Raw genomic sequence first — 22,960 nt, 5'->3', positions numbered from 1 at the left:
AATGGGTGAGGTAAGGGGGCGGCGGAAAAGCTGTATCTTAGTGGTGCATCGATCGTAGCAATTGGCTAATATCCTCACATGCGAAGCGTCCACACCTTGATCGAGAAGCGCTGACAGTATTGCATTCGTTTCTATGCTGTCGAAGGCTTTCTCAGACTCGACGAAGGTCAGAACAAAGGGCACGCGGTGTTCTTGGAAAACGTTTATAACTCTCCACGGTCTGGATGTGGTCCATGTACTTGAAACCGTTACGAAAACTAGCTTGTTCTTGAAGTTGGGTTTGTAACGCCTTAGATTTGCTCAAGGGGATCATCTAGCTGAATACTTTGTGTAAGACACTCAACAAGCATTTCAGACAGTAGTTCCGGAGGTTCTCTCGGTCACATTTTTTTAACGGACAAGAACGGTTTGGGTGGTCTTGGATCTCTTGGATGTTCCGGGATCCTTTCTGTGCGCCACTAAGATTACATGAAGTGGATGGCCACCAGCCCAAAGAAAAACAGCTAGTATAAATTCAAGTATGGAGGCTGTCAGAGGGTTGATGCTCTTGACAGCGATTCGCACTTCCAAAGGGATCTGGTGGATCTTCACCAGCAGTGATGATCGGGTTTTTCACAGGAGTTGACTAACGGAAAAGTGGATCTCCGTAACGATTTCCACCGTGTACAAATCCCGTTTTCACTCGTCAAGGCTGTTAGCGGAACATTATATTCGAAAATTTTCCTGCGGCTCTTCTTTTAACTTGTACTTTGTTGTGCTTCTAAGATCTTATTCCGGCAGTATTATTGAAGATTCTCTCGCAACGCCTTTCTGCAGCTAGTGCTTGCTACTAACCGCTCACTGTGCGATCTATTCGGACCAAAGTCCTTCTTCCCCGCCTTTCCCTGAAGTTCTTCGAAATTCAATTCAAGTTTGTCGTACGCGACTTCAAGGCACATTCAGTATAGGCTCACAGTCCTCTGAGCGGCAGGTTGTAGCTCACATTTTGGTCCTCCTCGATTAGTAATCTTCTTTAAACGTAAACACATAGCCAGCGTCTTGGTTGGCGATAGATTTGTTGAAATTTTTCAGTACTTACTCGTTGGCTTTTTCTTCTTTCTCGAGACTGCAGAACTCCTTTTCTACATCATAAGAGTGCATGCCCCAGTGATGTTCCCACGGATCCTCGTAGTCATGAGACTCGAAGTGATGTACTGACGAGGGGAGCAGTTCTCTATGCTGCGTTTCTAGCAGCGAAGCTCTAGCGAACCTTGTAAAAAAAGTTGTCGTGGACGTAGATGTAATGTTTGTACTGTTTTCCTCCAAAGTTTTTTTTTACCCAAACGTGTTCGATTCACTGAATTTCCTTCGCGTTTTCTGCTCATAATGGTTGCAACATCATATTAATACTGACTAGGTCAAGTTCTCTGGCCAGTTTGACGTCAATCGAACTTCGGTTCGCACCTGTGTTTAGGGTCATTCGAAGGACAAAACTCCTCTGTTCTCGAGTGCAGTGTCTTCGGGTTTCTTTTTAAAAAAGAATGTCTTCTCAGGTCGGGTTTGGCTGGAGGTGTCCTCTACCTTCAGAACTGTAAAGGTGAAGTCGTCGTGATGGGTCCTCCGTAGTATTTCTCGCTCTTTGTACTCGATAAATTTCTGCCGTGCATATGATCTTATTTTCTTTTTTTGTCCGATCTAAATAAGGAGCTTGCGGAGGCGGCGTGGCTGCAGCAGTCTTGAAGCACGCAGACGAATGGACAACTTCTGTCCGCAATTTGTGAGACCCTTGCCCCACCCTTAATTTATCAATGAAATGCAACAATTAGATGACGAATGCCAAAAATAGAATTCTTAAGTTGTTCTAAAACGAAAGTAAAAGTGTGATGTAACAAGAATGCTCATATAGGTGAATGGTGAGCTGAGAGAACGCTTCAAAATCTGAGGAAGAATGCTCTCGCAGACGGCTTATATTCGACTTCTTCTCTGTCTGAACTAGCCATATTCGCTGAATCGAACGGATTTTGCTTTTCTAGTCAGGTGCTCTTTAGTATACCGTCACACCGCTTTCGTTTTAGCTAAATCGAAAACATTCTTTAGTTTACTAAAAAGAAAACATGGCTGTATTTTATGCTTTCTGCACTCTACATTGGGGTATGAAACAGCTCCTTCGAAGTTGCTTTGAATTCTCGACGTTCAAAATTAAACTAAATGTTAAACTAATGTTACTAAAGGCTCTTTCGATCTATTTCACTCAGACCGCCTCTGTTGAGAGTCTGTACAGAACAGACTATGATTAGATGGAACATGGTTGCTAACGTCATGTGGGTCTCCTTCCTTACATGATAGAGGCATGATGCGTTGCCAAAAAAAAACCAGCATCAGCTCTAAAAGTAGCAAATGAAGGGTTCTGCCAGGTGTTGAAAAGATCTGGCGATGCTTAGATTTGACGCTGCAGGAAAAGGCAAGATCTCTACACCAACATTATAATATGTCAGGTTTCGCAGCCGTGGACTTCTAAGATCCTACTCCCTCAAGTGATCAGAAGACAAGTTCCCATGGTCGTCAAGGAGATTGGAGCAGAAGTCATGCATGACCATGTCCATCCTCTTTCTCTACGTGTGTGAGGTTTCATTCTTAAACTTATTTTTGAACACGAATGGCTACTTTTCCTAGAAAATACAAAAGTTCTTGGCAAACTGTGGTACAGAAATTTGTTCGTGTTAGTGTTCCCCTGACACACATAACTTGACGTCTTGATGGAATCTGAAACTTGTAGCCCCATCGAAAACAGGCTTCTTGGAGTTAGTTCGCAACGTAACGGTCTTCCCTCTCAGAGCAGACCTGAAAATACTCGAAAATAGATTAAGCGAATCATTTATTACTGGATGTGACTAATTTTACCTTCTAGAGCAGCTGTCTCCAGTTCTAGAAGTGTGAACTTCACAATTTCTAAGCAACAGCCAAGATTGTTAACAAAATTTATTACGGCTAACGTTTCGGCGTTGTCGCCTTCGACTATCAACAAGTTGCAATCTCTATGCCAAGATTCAAGGAAAGTCGAACTTTCGCACTTTCACAATTTCATTTCATCAGAATGGTACGTTTCTTACTGAAATTAATGGAGCTATAATGCAGTAGCAGCTCCACATTGTCCTTGTTCAGTCTTCTACAAACAATTCGTCAACAAAAACATTTCCAACTTTGCTCAGAAATGCTTTTATTTGGACTTTTTGGTTTGCTACATCAATTCTGAGGACCTCTTCTTGCAAGTCTGTCAGCTGCTGCTGAAAGCATATGCTACCTCATTTTCAAAAGATTCCAGATAGATTTTTCACTATCGTGATAAACCTTTAGGAGAGATGTTTGGTTTTCATTTTTCACAGAACTTGCTCCTATCTCCACTTAATTCTTTATCTTTCAGTAGGATATCCATTTAACGTGGTGAAGAAAGCAGAGGCATAATTTCTTTGCATCGAGCTGGAAAATGCCCGAAGAAAATGAACAACCGAAAAGCCCTTTAAGGTAGTCAATCACTTGCTATCAGTTCACGAATTGTTGTGACCTTACAGTTTGTTCACACACTAGTCAGAACATTCAAAGCATTTTAGAACGGCTGAAAACTTTACTACTGATGACGACAGTTTTCAACTGGGGATGTTTTTTTTTCCGCTAAGCGGAACGTGCAGTCGCTGACAGGTTCTGCTGTGCTCTGCTGTCTTCCGATCAACTAATGGTTCGGAACCGTCGTATTGTCAACCAAGGCTTTCATCACTCCAATGTTGACAAATTGGTACCGAACTTATTTGGTATATTAATAATATTAAGTTAAAAACATTAACCTATTACATCAGCTAACCTCCGCAGGTCATTGTAAGGATGCACACGTGTGCGTGAACCCCAAACGACTCTCAACTGAAATGATTGCGTTGACAGTTCCCGAGAGGATAGATTGGCGCCAGACACAATTATATAGCATCCAGAAGATTTTGCGGTGAAGGTAAGGTGAACATACACAAGGTTAAAGTTTGATGAACAGCTAAAAGAGGAAGGTTGATCGAAACAGTGAGCAGAAACTTTAAGGAGATTCATGGAAAGAGCAATGAAAAACGAAAAAACTGCAGTATATATGGCATTTAAAAGGGGATTAACACAAACTCATATAGAAGTGGAACTTCATAATTGATACCATTCTGTGTCCTTGCAGAGAATTGACGGTGGCGTTGTTCAGTGTGGAAACGTTTCAATACTTTGCTTGGATAGAAGCCATCAAATCAATGAATAAAGAGTACCGCTGGGTCAAAACGACATGACGCTCCGGTCGCATAAGCGGCTGCGCTCCACGCGACGCGGTAAAGGTTGAAATCGAGGTGGGACCATTGCGAATCGCAGCTGTGAGAGGTCCCAGTTCTCACTCTATCTTGACTGCAGCTTCGAGAACAGCCGCTTACGCAACTGCACCGTGCTTCATGTTGTTTGGACCATACTACAAACAGCTACGTCCTAGCCCCACTGAACAACATGCTAAACTTTCAACTCGGTGCCTCACCATCTGGGTCCCTTGATTTGTGAATTTGAAAACATAGCAAGTCTGCATGATAATGCAGTTAATCCGCTACTGACGTTGAAATCTTTTATTTTTGATACGATAAGCTGTAATGTAGCGGTGGAAATGCTAGTTTCATAAACACATGGTTGAACGAAGTTCTCTCTTTTACCAGCTATATTTTCAATGCTTCATACAGTCCTATGGAGCGAATGTGAGTCCGTCTTGGAACACTTCAATAGATAATGACATATTTCGAGAAAAAAGGTACCATAGCCATTCATGAAATCCTTAAAGGCATCACCCCACGAATCTCAGGTGGTACGGATTCCAAGTGGATTATTTACATATGGGATCGTAGATTATTTAGAGAAATGTGATCTCGTCCATTTCTTCTTAATTAAAAAAGGCCCGGAAGACACGGCTTCGGGCATTCCGGTACGCTATTTTCCGCAACTAGTTCGATTGGAGCGCGCCAGCCTTGTGCACGCGCCGCATTTTCCGGGTCTTTTTTTTACGGAAATTAGGAAGCAATGGACGGAATGACCTTCCTCCCCACAATCTATTATCCCGTATTCGAATACTCCACCTGAAATCCGTACCACCTTAGTGTCGTGGGGTGATTCCCTTAATTTGGAGCAATCAAATAGAGAGGTAGTGAGGGCGGTCCGCTGATTGTGTGCTCACTGGCAGATGTGGCGAGAATGTGTGGTATGCTCTCACAGAAGTTATGGTGCCTAGCAGGAGGATCCGGTGCGACAGGGCTGTCTCCCACGCCGTTTTTCTGGACAATAAGGGAAGCCGAGTATGACAACTCTCGTACTCGTGAACCACACCAGCAGCCGTATTTACTCGAAAGATCCGTACACATCACTCCCAGCCGAATTTGTGTGTTGCTAGATTCTAGGATGATTGCTGCCTATTTCATGCTCTTCTGTTTCAGTTTTTGATAACTAATACCTTGAAGTGTACTCCACAGTTGCACAAGTCATGGATGTAACTGATGTAACGCCCCTTGTGGACACCAGGCGAATGCTTTTTTGCCGACGAGGGGAAAGTACTAAACGCAGCCCTTCTTCACTGCACGAAATGAGATATATAAATAGCGTGTTGTGTCGCTGCCCCGTCACTCGGCCGCTCGTCTTCTTCCATTTGCCCTTCTCTTCCTCCAGTTTCTTCAATATTTAAAATTCTCGGGCCTGAGCTGTGCTATTGTCAAACTTGATAAAAGGAAACAGTTACTGAACCTGTTTGGGAGTCTAGCTAGAGAGTCACAATTTAAGCTAATGTTATCCACTTACAACGTTCTCTTACAAATCGTGTTACATCGTTGACACAAGAATCGCTTTAATTCTTACATCCTTCACGTTGTGACCTCGACAGTGCTCAAACAATTCAAATCTTTGGTTCCGCAGACGCAAAAGCTGCTTGATCCTCATCAATGTTTTGATTTGAACAAAACTAAGTTTCTCCGCCTTTCCAAGTTTTGTACGACAGTGTGAATATGGTGGGAAATCTGCTTCCTTTCCTAAATGGAAACGGCGAGGGTTAGCTCTTGAGACTCTACAACTAATTTCAGTACTTCTAGAATGGTTTCTCCAGCAGATGTGAAAAAGCACACTGTTGCTTCACTGGGAGTAGTTCCGGTTGGCAAAACACAGGATAAGATTCAGAATGGCAAAGATTTCTACAGTTGGTTCTTCACAAATCACCCCGATGTTCGCAAGTACTTCAAAGGTGCCGAGAACTTTACTGCTGATGACGTTCAGAAGAGCGAAAGGTACTGAATTTTGGAAGTTCTACAGAATTTGACTAAGTCTCTTCCCACTACAGATTCGAAAAACAAGGCAATGCTTTGCTTCTGTATGTGCATCTTCTTGCTAACATCTGCGATAATGTTAGTGTTGTTCGAAAACTACGTTAGTACAAGAAAATGTTAATAAATCTTTTGAAGTACAGGAGGAGGTATTCCGCGGAGTCTGCCGTGACCACATTAACAGACACGCAGCGAGAGGAATCGACCCTCACTATTGGAAGGTCTTTTTATTACTTCAAAGTCTAACATCTTAAATTGAATAAGATTATCTGAGTGCATCAGAAGACTTGAACTGAGGTGCCGTTGGTTACTTGGGAGCTCAATCACCTTATTGTTTCCTCAGCTGATGCTCGTATGTAGCACCCTACAAGATCTCTCCATGAATTTTGGCATGGGTTCCATGACATCCATATCGCAGTTTCCTTTAGGCCTAGATTCAACTTTTCTCTAAAAGAAAAATTGAGAGAAGGGATTCCTCATTTTTTTTTTCAAATATCTAAGCGACATAAACATTTCCGTTTATGCAGTTAATGTAGTTACTTTTGTATACTAAACGACTGGTATGTAGACGCCCAAGTTTAGAAGAATTCGAAACTAATAGAATTAAATCTGAATAATACTACTTTGCAGGACTTCTGGGGTATTTGGATGGCGTTCCTAGAGAGCAAAGGAGCAAATCTGACCGGAGACCAGAAGGCAGCATGGGAAGCCCTTGGCACAATGTTCAACGAGGAATGCCAATCGCAACTGGCAAAGCTTGGACTGCCCCATGTATAAGTGTGCTGCGTTCATCGAGCTTTATTTAAAAGCCTCATGTGGGACACTGTTCTAGTAGAGTCTGGTGCTTTCTTTCTCTTAATATTTGAATATGTTATTTCTGCTCGTTTCAGACACTTGTGATCCCCATGATAGACAAATAAATAAATATAGTAACAATTCGCGAATGCCACATACCGGTCCATGGTCTCTATCGGATCTACGTTAGTGATTGACCCCCATTCTGGTAATTAATATTTGATAGAGAACGACAGTAAGGATTCTTCTGTTGCTGAAATCATCACACGAGCGAGGATTCACTTGAAATGAGTGCAATTTCACTCATTCCGCGGACTCCCATACGTTTTGAATAATTGAGAAACATTGAACCGTTCCTGCAAGGCGTGATGAAGGTACCAAAGTTGAACTATGATTTGCGTTTTGCCACCACAAATGTGCTCTGAATTCGGTGAAGTATCTTCACATCAAATTGTTGGAATGTTTAACACGCTTCAAGGTGATAAAATAGCAGTAATTGCATGAATTCAGTAGCTCATCTGATAAAACATTGCGTTGGATTCAGATGTTTTCAGGTGCTCACACCGTTTTTCGCAAACAATAGCTTTAGTTGAGAGATTAAAATAGCTGGAAATATTATTTGACGTACCGGACATCCGTCATAAAATGTACTCTCACTACGTATCTATCGTCTCCACCTTGTTCAACTGTTAGTCTTCATTTGTGTGACGGAAGAGCAAACTAGGAAAAAATTGATTTGGTTTCCATGTCACGTGAAGGGACGGCTGCTTCCTTCTTGAGATGATAGGGAGCGCGAGGGATGATGGGCATGAAAATCCGGGCCTACCCCAACACCGAGAACATTCAATGAGTCAGTAGTACTCCGACGTGCTCGATCATTCAGGGATATCAAAAGAAACGGCATCCAGAGAACGCACCGAACAGAAGGTAACACAATGTGCATTATCATTGAATTGAGTAGGCTTGGAGTCATACCGTTGTAGACATTCGCAATCTGCTGGAACAATAACAAAAAGATGTTGGGATATTGTGAACCGAATGAAAACCTATTTTTTACACCCACTACATACGTATATTCCGTACACTTTGTTTGTTTTTTACAACGCAAACTTTGGTAAGTTTTTTTGAATGAATTGTTTATTGTGTTGAATTGTATCAAATTGGATCAAATTGGACAAATTCCCTGTGGACAAAAAGCAAAGGCGCTTAAAGTAATTAGCATGGAAAAAGGTTTCTCTGTAATCGGTTAGCACTGATCCCAGTCCCTAAATGTGGAACACGTGATCAGAAGAATGATTTCAATGCTATGAACTGTACGATCGATCCGTTAGAAACGTTTTGTGAGGTTCCATCTGTTGTTCGATGGATGAGTCAATAGGGGATTCCTCACTGAGTACCTCTACTGATGAGGAGTTAAGGTTTTTTCGTTGAATGAGATGCGTTAAATTTTATGAGTAGTTTAATAACAGTTGTTCCAACTGGTTCAGGTGCTCAATTTGAATTCATCTTAAATTTACTTTATTGTCTTGTTTTCATCTTATCGAAGACTCGGACCACTATCCTACGAATTCATGTAAAAGGCTTCATTAGCGCCATGGCATTTGCATACCTGAGGAAACAACTCTTCCCAACTACAGGATCGTGAAAAGGTGCCACATAAGTGTGGTGGTGTGAGGTTTTTGGAATCACCCAATGAAGCGTCTTTACACCTACGCTACGCTTTAGGATTCGCCACAGGAATGCGATGCCTTCGAGGTCCTCGTTCCCAGTTTCATGAAATGTGTTCTTTTAGTGCTACTTTCAGAGTCAACTCCGAGCGCTATTTACTGCAACGGCAATCACAGCATCGAAAACTCTTCGGAACCTAGCCTTGAGCGATCTTTTGTTCCCCTCAAAACGACAGAATAGAACACAACAAGATTGTACACAAAGAACTGTCGCAAATCTCATCGAGAATGGGTTTAGTTTGCAGAATAAAACATAGATTATACCAAATACACAACAGAGTATGAAGAAATAGACAAGTACTTATTAGTCCCTTATAGTTACAGGATACGTTTACATCGAAAAAGTTTAGCTTCAGATTCATTGTGGAATGAGTGTCACGTGGCTCGATTTTGACCTTGAAATACTTACTTCGCTTTTAGGGGAGTAAATTATAAACATTTAACGGAACTATTGTTTAATATTGCAGACGTTCTGAGATTTTAGGAGCCATTTTTGGAGAGCAAAGAATCTATGAAACAACAAATAAGAATTGGAAATTTGTACTCAAAAATTATCAAAATGATCAAGAATTATCTTGAAAAACTTCGAGCACCAGGTACAGCGAGGACTACGAACTGCAAAAAGCAATCATAGATTACTTTACTTCTAGTAATACCCCCTCCTAGTGAAATAAAGAAGTACATAGATGTGCGGTTCAGCTTCGCCAACCTTTGGTTTAGGAAGTTGTTTCGTTTGCTAAACAGGTTCCATAGTGCTAGTGAGGCTTCTGATTTCTGAGATGAATTTGTAAGCAATATTTCTTGTTTTCGATGAAATATTTGTAGAATTAGGAATAAAATAATAAAATCAAATAATCATGTAATAAAATTTAAAAAGGTGAAAACTTGAACTTCCGTACCCTTTCCATTAAATGAAAGAGTTCAAAAGATCGTTTGAAATTCCTAGGAACAGGTCTTTGAACGAATTTCATTTCTCTGCTGCCTGAATAACCAGTCAAAACGATTTATGAGACTACTCATAAAATTTGACGTACCTCATTCGACGAAAAAACCAACTTACGAGAGATATGCTATAGATATGGTATGGAGAAAGGTACCTGAAAAGAATCTCTCACTTCTTAATCCATCAAACGACAGATAGTACTTCACAAGAAAGTTTCTACGGACAGGCCATAGAGTTTGCAATCTCAGGATTATTCTTCTGATCACGTGTTCCACATTTAGGGACTGGGATCAGTGCTAACCGATTACAGAAAACCTTTTTCCATGCTAACTACTTTAACCCCACGGGCCGGGGGCCGGGCGCGTCCCAGGGGCAGGGGCACCGGACCAAGCCCGTCCCCAGCGCGGTGGTTCGGGGTGGCCCGCGCCCGGACCCAAAACAGACCGACGTCGGTCCGGCCAAAACCGCACAACGGGAGGACAAGGGAGGCGGTTGGATCGCCCCAACAAAACCCACAGTCCACCGACGGGCCCAAAACCACAGAGGCCACCGCCCGTGGGTTTAAATTCATCAAAAAACAGTAATGAAAAGGTCCCGACCCGGGAAAGCCGGACGGGCCCAGGGGACGGGGCGGAGCAGGGCACAAAGGAAGGACAGACGATCGTAAACGCCGCCGCTCCGAAGCGGCCATCGAAGATCGATGGTGCAAGCCAAGAACAAGACGACGTCACGGACGACCAACGAACACGTCACCCCAACGCGTATAACAGACACAGCACGAGAGGTGTGGGGGTTGGCGCCCGCAACACAAGGCACAGAACACACCACAACCACCCCGACGGACGTCGCGGGGAGCCCACACCGGCCACTCGTCGCACGCCCAACACAACCAAAGAAGTGAGCACCGGAGCCCAAGAAGCCTTACAAGCAATGCCCACCCAAGCCCAAACCGGGACACCGCCCGGCCCACCAGGGGGCCACCACAAACCACCGACCACCCCCCCACCCGGGGCCCCGGCGAGGAAACCACACACGTCAAAAAGCCAAGTGCTACCAAAGCAACGGGGGCCAGCCCCGGGTCGCACAAAAAGCCCAGCACAAACCAAACACCACAACGGGCCCACGAGCCGGCGGGTCCACAACACCGAACCCGCCAAACACCCACGCCACATAAACCCAGCGCCACCCGCAGCAGCCGCCCGCACGGCGGCAAGCAAAAGACCAAAAAAAGCGGCGCGCGGGCGGGAAGCACCCACCCCCAACCAGCCAAGGAGCCGACCACAACCGGGAAACACCCCCAGCCGTCCACTCCCCCACCACAGGCAGACCACCGCCAAAACACACACAGGGAACCAGCAGCGGCCCAAAACACACCAACCCCCGACCACAACACCCGGCACCCGTACCGGCAGGAAACAGACCGCCCCAAAAACCACCACACGGCAACACGCCCAACCACGTCCGCACACAAGCCCACAGGAAAAGGTAAAGCAACCAGGAGCAAAGGGTTTAAAAGGATTCAGCACGATCACCATATTCCACTGTTTCACCCGGGTATCACGGGACAAGACCGCCCACACGACAGAGGCCACAGACGGAGCGGGGCACAACCAAGGCGCCCCCAGTACAAAAGGCGAGGTGTACAGAACCACACCGGAACGCCATCACAAAATACACATCAAGAGGGGGCCAGGGATACAACCACCCAAAATCACAGCCACCCCACGCGCAGTGGGGCCAGGGGGGGGGCGGCAGCACCCAGCCCAACACGCAAACACCAGCACAGCCAGCGACGAGCACCGTCCAAACAGTGGAGCACGTCAGCGAATCTCAAGACGAGTCAGCGACGGAGGATCGGCCCCATCACGCCACGGACAACAACCAGCACCAGCACGCACGGGCGGGTACAGGCACCCCCCCACGGGCGGGAGCCGGGGCACAAGAGCAGGCGAGGACCAACACCCGGCCCGGCCACCCCACACCACCGCCGCACCACCCAGAAACCGGGCACCAACGGAACGCGGAGCGCAGACGCCAATGGGCAGGGTCCCGTTCAAGCAGCGGCTCGTCAGCCGAAGACAAAAAGGGCCGGACACGACCTACACAACCCAGGCCGGAGCACGTCCCGCATAAGCCAACAGGGCCCACCCGAGCGATTCTTCCAAGTATCATCTCTTCGGCCCACGCAAGCAACTTTAAGCGCCTTTGCTTTTTGTCACATTCCACAGGGAATTTGTCCAATTTGATCCAGTTTAACACAATCCATTTAAAAAACTCACCAAAGTTTGCGTTGTAAAAAACAAACAAAGTGTACGGAATATACGTATGTAGTGGGTGTAAAAAATAGGTTTTCATTCGGTTCACAATATCCCAACATCTTTTTGTTATTGTTCCAGCAGATTGCGAATGTCTACAACGGTATGACTCCAAGCCTACTTAATTCAATGATAATGCACATTGTGTTACCTTCTGTTCGGTGCGTTCTCTGGATGCCGTTTCTTTTGATATCCCTGAATGATCGAGCACGTCGGAGTACTACTGACTCATTGAATGTTCTCGGTGTTGGGGTAGGCCCGGATTTTCATGCCCATCATCCCTCGCGCTCCCTATCATCTCAAGAAGGAAGCAGCCGTCCCTTCACGTGACATGGAAACCAAATCAATTTTTTCCTAGTTTGCTCTTCCGTCACACAAATGAAGACTAACAGTTGAACAAGGTGGAGACGATAGATACGTAGTGAGAGTACATTTTATGACGGATGTCCGGTACGTCAAATAATATTTCCAGCTATTTTAATCTCTCAACTAAAGCTATTGTTTGCGAAAAACGGTGTGAGCACCTGAAAACATCTGAATCCAACGCAATGTTTTATCAGATGAGCTACTGAATTCATGCAATTACTGCTATTTTATCACCTTGAAGCGTGTTAAACATTCCAACAATTTGATGTGAAGATACTTCACCGAATTCAGAGCACATTTGTGGTGGCAAAACGCAAATCATAGTTCAACTTTGGTACCTTCATCACGCCTTGCAGGAACGGTTCAATGTTTCTCAATTATTCAAAACGCATGGGAGTCCGCGGAATGAGTGAAATTGCACTCATTTCAAGTGAATCCTCGCTCGTGTGATGATTTCAGCTACAGAAGAATCCTTACTGTCGTTCTCTATCAAATATTAATTACCAGAATGGGGGTCAATCACTAACGTAGAGGGGTATGTGACATTGCTTATCGACTCGCTTGGGAGAGCGCCGGCAATACTTCTGTTTGTCTCAATCAAAGAGGTGACCCAGTAACTTATTCCTTCTCGAAGGATTTCACCGAAGCATCACAATTTTCTAAAAATTATGATGTGCAAAGGGCGGGTGTAGTGTAGAGGTTAGAGGTTCCGCTTCCTGCACGATCGATCGGAGGTTCAAACCTGCCCTAGCGCTCACCAAGCATTTCACCTCTCCGTTATCGATAAGTTGGTACCAGACTTGTTTAGGAGGATAAAAACACTGACTTGACACATCGGCTAGCCACCGCAAGTCAGTGTATAGGCCAGTTACACGTTGGTAAACCTCAAAGATTCCGAGTTGAAGTGAATGTGGGGATGCATCTCAAGCAGATTGATTAACGATAGAAACTTTATCGTTTATCCTTTATGATGAGCAGAAAATGTGTCATCCGTAGTGCACTTGATGTGTCTGCGCACGACTCTGGGCGAACTCGGGTGAAAGTTACTAAAACAAATCTTTCGTGTTCAGTTAATTTTACTTTCCTTGACATTTGCAGCATTTTCTGCGATCTTTCATGGGAATGAACTCCAAATAATCTCTTTTCCTAGCGCAGATACTTCCAGCATCAATTGCTTGATTCTCCGCATTTTCCTCCTCCTGTCGGAGTCCCCAAGTTTCTGAATGTTTACACACTTGGTGCTTCCGAGTATTTTCATTTCGTTGAGTGTGGATGGGTCATCTGAGACCTATCTGTTTCTCATGATGACAACGTTAGCAGATTCAACGGAAGGCCGACCTTTCTCTCTTTCAACAAAATCTGGCCAGCATTCGTTCAGCCTCGGCCAGAAAAACTCATCAGCGAAGTGATGAAGGTATAACCTTCACACCTCAACTTACAATCCGTGCTATTCATGTCACTCCATTCCTATCCTTGCGTTACGCTCTCGAGTAAAGTGGCCCCACAACTATCGGAAGCTTTTTTTAATCGACAAGAGGGACACATCGGCATTTTCTACTATTGCAATTCTACGGTAAATTTTAAAAGTGTTCTTGAAGTGATGTCAGTTTCCGGTCGCAATAAAACCTTTTCGAAAAATCGCTTGCACACATGAATTCCTTTTTTCTGATGTTTTTCGTTTTTCACTCGAAAAACACTCTTGCTAAAAGTTTGAATATGACAATACGACAATAAACAGATGCGAAGACAGTCGCTAATATCATACGGATTTCTATATTCTTGCACAAAAGGAACGGTTCTGCCCCTCTACTACTGCCTAAAAACTTAGCATCAGCTATGACCAGTGCCAAGCGTGTGTTGAGAATTTCTCAACAGAGGGTCGTAAGAGGGGTGTCGGATCGGGGGGGGGGGGGTCGAAAAATTAAGAAAAAATTTAAGTAGAGGTCGGAAAATCAGAAAAAATGAAAGGAGCAAAGAGAAAAGGAAGACGGGGTTGTCGTTTTCAAACAAACACATATTAAGGTGTACAAAATGAAGTGTAATTTAGGTATGCGACTTTCAGCAGAAAAACAGAAGTGAAAACTGCTTCTTTTCAGACGTAGTGCTGAAACTTGAAGGAGGATCAGCAGTGAATGGCATGTTTTTATCGCATATCGGAAGATATTCACAACTGAAACGTATTCTAAGGCTTTTTTTTCAGGTCCCGATATCTGCGACTAAAAAATGGAAGAGTTGTCTCAAAGAAGAAAAAACGTCAATGATGCATATTCAGTACTTGAGTTCTGTTTAATATAAAAATAAATGATATAGAATAAATAATTTTTTTAATATTCGAACAAACGATTGAAGAAGACTCGCGGTTGCAGTTGAGGAAGACTATTGTAGCATAAAAAGTTAGAATAAAAAGAGGGTACATAAGCCAAAAAATGATTTTTAAAAAATTTATTCTTCATAATTCTGGTGATGAAATTACTGCGCTTTTTGAGCCAATCTTGAAGATGGACGACTTAGCATTTTTTGCTGCTCTAACTGATGCTTGATGACGTCGGAGTCGCTTCGGTGGCACAAACCGTGAAAAATCATAAGTCGTCGTACGTGCAAGGCGGTAAGGGAGTCCACATTACCTGAACGAAAAGGAAAGCATTCAGAAAGGAGAAAGAAAAAGCTCGTAGACGAAGGAAACGTACTAGTGACAATAGCATCCTCTCTAAAACATCAAGATTTCTATAAACAAGCCTCTCGGTTACTTTTGAATTAGCACAAACAATTGAAATCTTGAATAAATGTGATGCATAATAAATAACCTGATAATGTTGTGATGTGTTAAAATAGGAAACCAATTATTTTAAATGCAACTAACTACCTAAAAGTTTTTATTCTTTCAAAAATCGACTTGTTGTCAAACCCATCAAGTCTAAGCACTACAAAATTACACTTCTACAAAACAAAACTGCAAAATTACAGTCTACACTACAAAAATGTGTGTTAGTAATTTATATGAAAGAAATGAAACTAACCAGAGGTGACTCGTATTGAGTACTAAGAGACCATAAAAGGCAATCTTCATAGCTTGCACAGTTGTACGGGAACGCAGCGTCGAAAATTCCCTTAGGAACGGATAACAAACGAGATCTTCAGAAGCTAACAGAAGTGTAAAAGCACTAAGTAAAAGTAGAAGCATAGCTGCAATGAAAAGCAAGTACGCTGGCTCAAGTTGGTAAGTGTAGTGCAGACTTATTTGTGCGCGATTACAAAGACTTCGATAAGGACATCTGTTAATTGGCCATTAAATGCTCTGTTGAAAGAGGGCTGATGCTGCTAATTCATCAAGACCGGGTGGCTCAACGAGATGCCGGGCTTTTTTTATTGTGACGGTCAGGGATCAATCCCTGCAAAAGTGCTGTTTTTGCATTTAGCGTAAAAGAATTTAAAGAGCTCATTTCTCATCCTATAGGGTCGAAATTCTTACTTTCGGTCGAAAAAGCAGTTATGATGCTGCCACCGAGCGAAAAAAAAGACATCTAAAGGAGCAATTAAGGTTAAAATTAGTACAAAGTAGGCTTCACGAGTTTCTGAATATCTACGCTTAAAGTGAATTTTATGCAATAAATGGTTGCGATCTGTAGAGAGAGATTTCTTCTATATTTCTACAAAGTTTGGTGGCTCTAGCTTTCCTAGTGTTTCTGAAACCTAGTTGAGAAAAATTCCAATTTTTGCCTCAAATTTCCGAGTTTTTCTCAACTAGCTTTTGAGAGAACCAGAACGCCTACAGAGGCCAAAATTTGCAGTCAATGGTTTTCTAGACGCTCTATTCAAATATGGAGTCGAATTTTCCAACGGCGCTACCGTATCCTGGCAACGGGAGAAAGAGCGAAATCTCAGATTTTCGCAACGCGTCAAAATCTGTGTGACTTCAAACAATTTTCCATAACTCTGCTCATAGTTTATAAAAACGGATTCGGTTTGAAGCATGTTGTAGAGGATGATTTTTGCCATCATAATTTCCTTTTTTACAGGTAGTTTTTGTCTCTAGAAAAGCTAGTTGAGAAAAGGTTGAGAAAAATGCCAAATTTCTCAACTTTTTCTCAACTAGGTTTCAAAAAAACCAGAGGGTCCCTACAAAAGACCCCCTTTTTTAATCATTTTATAGCGCAAATCTTCCTCTGCACAAGGCAGCCAGCTTTATCTTCTTATGTCTCTTCGTTAGTGAGTTATTCATGTTTATTTCAAGGTAACAAAATCCGACCTGTCCAGCAGTAATTTCCAACTAAGACCCGGTTTTAATCGCTAAAATAACCTCTATATAGCACTTGTATGTGGCAAACACTGCTCTTAATACAATTTCAAAAAATGACCGGTGAAATGTTCTCCTCAGTGATTTTTTTTTCGGTTTTGCAAAAATCTAGATTCCGGAGGGGATCGAACTCTCATTTGTTCGTTTCCATTGACGATGAGTAAAATTGTTTGTTAATAGTTGGAAATAGTGTGAAAATTGTTTTAAAAGGTGTTCTCCTTCTTTTCCAGCTGTTTTTTCGTTTTGCAAAAATAATGGTTCCTGCTGGGATCGAACTTTTGATCATCTCTTTATCAATGTCAAACAGTACAATTGTGTTCCCGAATACACATTTAGAGCTCACTTATCTTTTTAAATTATATGTCTACATATACACTGACTCACTTCTAATTCTTGCAGTAACGTCTACCTCGCACTAATCCGAGCAAATATACCTGGAGGATATTTCTGGTGAGTAGCCAATGTGGAATGGGTCGCGACCTACCGGTAGCATCTTCGACAATCTGACTGCCTTCTAGTTAGTCTTTTTTATTATCTTGACACGTCTTTTAATCTCCTCGCCTAATCATTTATTGGATCTATTCATACACTAATTGCAGTATTTACAGATGTACCAGTATATTTCCTCCCTTGCTCCTGAAGAAAGCTCCATGCGGTTTTAAGAATTTAACTCCGAACCAAGACCTTCAGCGGAGTGGCTGGCAAAGAAGAAAAAATTGAGAGATGCATGGCTCACATCTCAACATAAGACGACGACGACGACAGCTCCACCCTCTGATCGACCCTCTACTATTCTTTTCGCAGTACTCGGATTAATCGCTTTGATAACGATCATCGCGCTAGTGGTAAGGGTTTTTTTTGCAAACACTTTTTTCCAGTCTATTTGTGAGCTTTTGAAATTCGTTGCAAAATGTTTTCTGCTATTATCATTATTTCTGCTCAGACTTGAGCTGTGAAACGAAACGCTGTCAAACAGCAAAGGAAGCGTGACCGCGAAGTCCAGGAACATCAAGAACTACTCGAGCAGTCTATTCGCTCGAGGTCTTTGCTGCTCGACATAGAAAATTAAAACCATGTATTAAATTTATTATATATGCAAATTCCAATAAACATCTTCCTCTGTTGTCTTCTCACTGCACTGTTCCACATCTTCAGAAGAGCTACCTGGAAGACACCTTATTACAGAGATTCTACAGCAAATCAAACACAATATTCTAACCTTGTTTAGATCGGTCCATCGAGAGGTTGAATGCTTTTCTACCTCGATTATTTTTCTTGATCTTCTTCCATCTGGCACACGTCATGCGGCATCTTGAACATATAATTAACATGAACATATAATTTCTAGTTATTATTTATTCCATTAATATCGCTGTATTATAATATATATTTTTACTTTGTTTTACTTGTAGCATTACTATTTCTTAAAATAATTTGTTATTTATTTATTATATCGACCCTCTCATCTCGTTCCTACCAGTATAGCTGCCCACACAGCAATCAAAATTTGGGTATAATAATAAAAAGAATTTAAAAAACAAATGAACGCCTAATAAGTAAATAAATAAATAAATTTTTCCCAACTATGCGCTTGACCCTGGCTATGACTGGAAGAGAAAGGAGAGTCCAGCTAGAGTATTGAGGAGGACTGATAGTAGGTTCTTCAGAGTTCAGATGGGAAGCTGTAGATGTTTAGATCTGGCGCTGTTGGGGGAGTGAGTGTTTTTAAAGAACGTGATGATACATCACACCTCAGGGCTGAGGATCTCTAATAGAAAAATCGAACGTTCACCGAGTGTTCATCAATCCCAGCTTTCACTATCATCGCTCTATCATCAAGATTCGACGAAGTGAAAATCCTAACTTTATATGTAGACTTAAAGAAGTTTCACAGGAGAGACATTTCCTAGGTCAGAGAGATAGACAACATCATTGGTAGCAATTGATCTTGTTTGCTGAATGTCGCCCTTGTTCCAGAGTTCTATACCTGAAGAGACCACAGTCTGCTTCAACTTATATCTCCCTGACGAAAGGCGAAACCAGTTCACAGAATAGAGTTTCAGGATCATCATTAGTAATACCTTTTCACTGCATTAGCTAGCTTTTGAGAAGATACTGCAACAGACAACACCGAAAATGAATATGATCTGTTCGCAGAACACTTTTTTTACGGCTGTGAAAAAGAAAACGAAAGCTTTGAGAACACCAACGAATGCCTCCCTTCGAAAGCCCTCAAACTCTACCACAGTGTGGAGCTGCAAGAGCTGCATATAACCACGAACTAAACTTTGGGCACACTAAGTTTTGCATAGAAAGTCTCTGGCGTATCGTATCAGTCCGCTAGGGATGTGCAAACACGTCTGACAACAATTTGGAATCGCTGAGGGTTTGGTTTTATGAACCCTTGTTGACACATACTATGACTTGTCGGTGCCAGCCGAGTTATGAGAACCAGTGATTTTATCCTTTCAGACATGTCTGGCCCCAATTCATCAACCTTTAGAGATGAAAGCCTTGGTTAGCATTGGTTTCGAACCATCGACTGCAGTCACAGCTAGATATTTTGTCGGCTGCGCTATGCCCACCAATAGGTCTTGCATAGAAGTGATAAAAGAAGACCCCAATGAGAGAACAGTAGTAGTACTGGATAGAGCAACAGCAGTGCAAGAATATTTGTTAATAGTCAGAACTTCAGAAATCGCAAAACAAAAATGTCTGCCATCAGTAACTCAGATGGAGCAACCACAGCATCGAGAAAGGAGGTGAAGGAAGTAATTTACGATTTCTACTGAGATCTCCTGAACCCCCTCGTTCACCTGCCTCTTCACCATATAAGGAAGGATGCGCATGTTATTTCAGAGGCTCTCTTTTCCGAGGTCCGGCAATCCATCCTGTCGCCGAAGAGTCGTATTTTAATTTGTTCCCACAGAATATAATAGCGCATACCGCTATTCCTCATAAACACACAAGGGAGGTTGTCCACTTGTAGTCTGAAATGCAAACTTCCTAAGCAATGAAAGACTAGCAGACTGTGCTGTTGTATAAGGAGGGAGATCCACATGACATGGCGAAATCAACTCTCGCGAAATCTGCTTACTATGTGTCGTCTGCAGGATCTTTACAAGAGAGATCCTAAAGAGGATTGAAACAACATCAGATTAAGGACGATCGTGCGAGCGAACATGGTTTCGGGAAGTTTCGGCACGATTGATCGCATAAACACCGTTTCATAACGCATTGAAATATCGCGCTAGGCACAAGGCCTAGCGATGTGTCGGGCTCACAGACTTGAAGAAAGCCGTCGATTCAGTTGAAGACACAGAAGCTTCAGACAACCAATGTGTCCTTAGTAGCACATAGGAATACTTTCTGAGTTGTATACCAACTTCTTAAGCCGACTAAAATTTCCTCTTTCCGCATTGATGTCACAGTCGACGTGAACAGAGAATTCGGACTGGATGATTCAATTGCACTCAAGACGCTCGATGCCACGAGAACGTAAAGCAGGGATTAGGATGGGATAACATGAGGTGGAAGTTGACGGCACGCCCGACAGTTACGCCACCGTCATTTTGTTGATGACTTCGCTCTGATAGCACGAAGCACTACGAATACTGAATGAATGCTGGACGAACTTTATGAGGTGTGTAGAACTAGACAATTTGAAATAAGGAGAAAAATTCAGTCAAAGCCACTCAAAGCTCAATCGAAAGAGTGATCCGTGGTGTGTATTTACGCAGGTGGAATAGAGGATTCGAAGCTGTGTCTTAAGTTGTGTTCTTCTTCAATCCTGGATGAAACCAATCGCGCTACCATGCAAGTTCGATGGCAACCATTCTGTGAAAATGTGAATATGTCATTGTTATTAGTTTGAATCGAGTACTTCATCTACTTAATGGAAATTCGAACATCTGAAAAAAAAACTACGAAACATACGAAATCCACCTCAGTGTTTCTTATTGATGAGAGCTTTCGGACGGAGTGAAACGCATTCATTTCAGGTGAATCTTGTCGGATTTGTTGATTTCAACTACCATTTCGTTGTTCTTTATCAAAGATTATTTTGGAGAGTGGAGGCCATTCATTAACTTTAATCCACTGCACAGCTCAGAACAGTGTGTGACATTTGCGAATCGTTACTATATTTATTTATTTATCACAGGGATCACAACTGTCTAATACAAACAAAGAATAACGTATTCAAACACTAAGAAAAGAAAACACTGATGTTTACCGAGAAAGGTTGTCCCACTGGTTTTAAATAAAGCTCGATGAACGCAGCACACTTATACATGGGGCAGTCCGAGCTTTGCCAGATGCGATTGGCATTCCTCGTTGAACATTGTGCCGAGGGCTTCCCAGGCGGCCTTCTGGTCTCCGGTTAAAGTTGCACCTTTGCTCTCTAGGAACCCTGTCCAGATTGTCCAGAAAGTCTGCAAAGTAGTACTCTTCAGATATAATTCTATTAGGTCCGAACTCTTCTGAACTTGAACGTCTACATAGCAGTCTCTTACTGTACAAAAGCAACTACATTGCCGGAAACGATGATGTTGCACGGACAGTCCTTTCTTGGATGCTCGCAGGCGAGTCAAGTTTTAGACGAAAAGGACTAATTTCGATTTGGATGTGTAATGTTGCGATAGCAAAATGGATTTTGTACATCTCCTGACAATCACTACTATTAGTTATTTGCTGTGCAACTTTGAATCTGGGCTTAGCGCTGACAAATCAAATCGATATATGCATCTGACCGTGAGCGAACAGGGTGAGAATACTAAAATACACTTTTTCCTGCACACTTAATTTAGAATATAGATCTGACGTTAGGCGCCATCAAAAACTGAGGAAAAACTTCCCAACAACGTTGATGTCGTTGAGGAGCACGGAAGTCTTCGAAAGAACTCCTACAAAAGGAACCGTAACAATTTTCGAGAGGTGGGTGTAGTGTAGCGCATAGAGGTTCCGCTTCCTGCACGATCGTTCAGAGGTTCGAATCCGCCCTAGTGCTCACTAAGCCTTTCATCCCACCGGATCGATAAGTTGATAGCAGACTTGTCTGAAAGGATAAAAGCACTGACTTGGCACATCGGCTAGCCACCGCAAGTCATTGTATAGGCCAGTTACACGTTCGTAAACCTCAAACGATTCTGAATTGAAGTGATTGTGGGGGCGCATCCCAAGCGGGTTGATTAACGCCAGACACTTTATTATTTATCCTTAGCTAACAATTTTCAGCATTTTTGCGCTCTCAGCTTCTGACAAGAAATTTATTCACTCTTGATTCTAACGGGGAGATGCACACACTGAGACAAATTGTTTGGAGAAGAATAGAAAAGTATTTGAATGCAGCCCCAGAAGAAGCAAAGGCGAAATAGATTGACGCACATAATACATTATGCAAACTTCAGTTGATGAGGGAGATCAAGTGGTTGGGCACCAGAGTAATTGAAAGCCCATCACTTCAATTCATCTGTCTTATCCAACTGATTACCTATTTAGTTTGGGATATAATAGTTCAAAGCAGTAAAAGAACCTTCCAGAGGTGAGGGTCGAGTCCTCGGGTTGCGTGTCTGTTAATAGTGTCGCGACAGAATGCACGGAATACCTCCTCCTGTAACTCAGAAGATTTAGAAGCATTTCTCCGCGCTGACATAGCTTTTGAGCAACACTAACATTATCGTAGGTGTTAGCCAGAATATGCACGGACAGAAGCAGTGAAGTGCCTTGTTTTTCGAATCTGCAGTGGAATGAAACTTAGCCGAATTCTGTGCAATGTTCCAAATTTCAGTACCTGTCGCTCTTCTGGACGTCATCAGAAGAGAAGTTTTCGGCACCTTTGAAGTACTTGCGAAGTTCCGGGTGAGTTGTAAAGAAAAATTTATAGAAGTCTTTGCCATTCTGAATCTTTTCCGGTGTTTTGCCAACCGGAGCTACTCCCAGTGAAGCAACAGTGTGCTTTTTTACATCGGCTGGAGAAACCATTCTAGAAATGACAGAATTAATTGCAGTGTTGAGAGCTGACATACTTCTCATTTGAGAAAAGAAGCAGGTTTTCCATCAAATTCAAACTGTGGTACAAGATTTGGAAAGACAGAAACACTTGGTTTGTTTTATTCAAATCAAAACACTGATGAGGATCAAGCAGCTCTTGCATCTGCAGAACTAAAGATTTGAATTGTTTG

The 22,960-nt window shown here is 42.7% G+C and overlaps 3 protein-coding genes across 3 annotated transcripts; 2 read left to right on the top strand and 1 right to left on the bottom strand.

Annotated features, from left to right (window-relative positions):
- Positions 1-6,026: 6,026 nt before the first annotated feature.
- On the top strand, positions 6,027-7,115 carry RB195_014982 (uncharacterized protein; the record flags this gene model as incomplete). The annotated part of the gene is made up of 5 exons (XM_064205479.1): positions 6,027-6,069; positions 6,128-6,302; positions 6,356-6,419; positions 6,482-6,559; positions 6,969-7,115. The coding sequence occupies 5 exons, from the start codon at positions 6,027-6,029 to the stop codon at positions 7,113-7,115; spliced, it is 507 nt and encodes a 168-aa protein (XP_064061360.1).
- Positions 7,116-9,419: 2,304 nt separating this feature from the next.
- On the top strand, positions 9,420-11,936 carry RB195_014981 (uncharacterized protein; the record flags this gene model as incomplete). The annotated part of the gene is made up of 2 exons (XM_064205478.1): positions 9,420-9,456; positions 10,174-11,936. 2 exons carry the CDS (start codon positions 9,420-9,422, stop codon positions 11,934-11,936), a joined length of 1,800 nt encoding a protein of 599 aa, XP_064061359.1.
- A 9,128-nt stretch (positions 11,937-21,064) lies between these two features.
- RB195_014980 (uncharacterized protein) lies at positions 21,065-22,760 on the bottom strand (the record flags this gene model as incomplete). Its single annotated transcript, XM_013449583.2, has 4 exons — positions 21,065-21,211; positions 22,312-22,389; positions 22,452-22,515; positions 22,570-22,760. 4 exons carry the CDS (start codon positions 22,758-22,760, stop codon positions 21,065-21,067), a joined length of 480 nt encoding a protein of 159 aa, XP_013305037.1.
- Positions 22,761-22,960: the final 200 nt, after the last annotated feature.

Source organism: Necator americanus, chromosome V (genome assembly GCF_031761385.1).
Source record: "Necator americanus strain Aroian chromosome V, whole genome shotgun sequence".
Taxonomy (NCBI): domain Eukaryota; kingdom Metazoa; phylum Nematoda; class Chromadorea; order Rhabditida; family Ancylostomatidae; genus Necator; species Necator americanus.
Note: the sequence above shows the minus strand (reverse complement) of the source record. Positions and strands in the feature narration are given on the sequence as shown.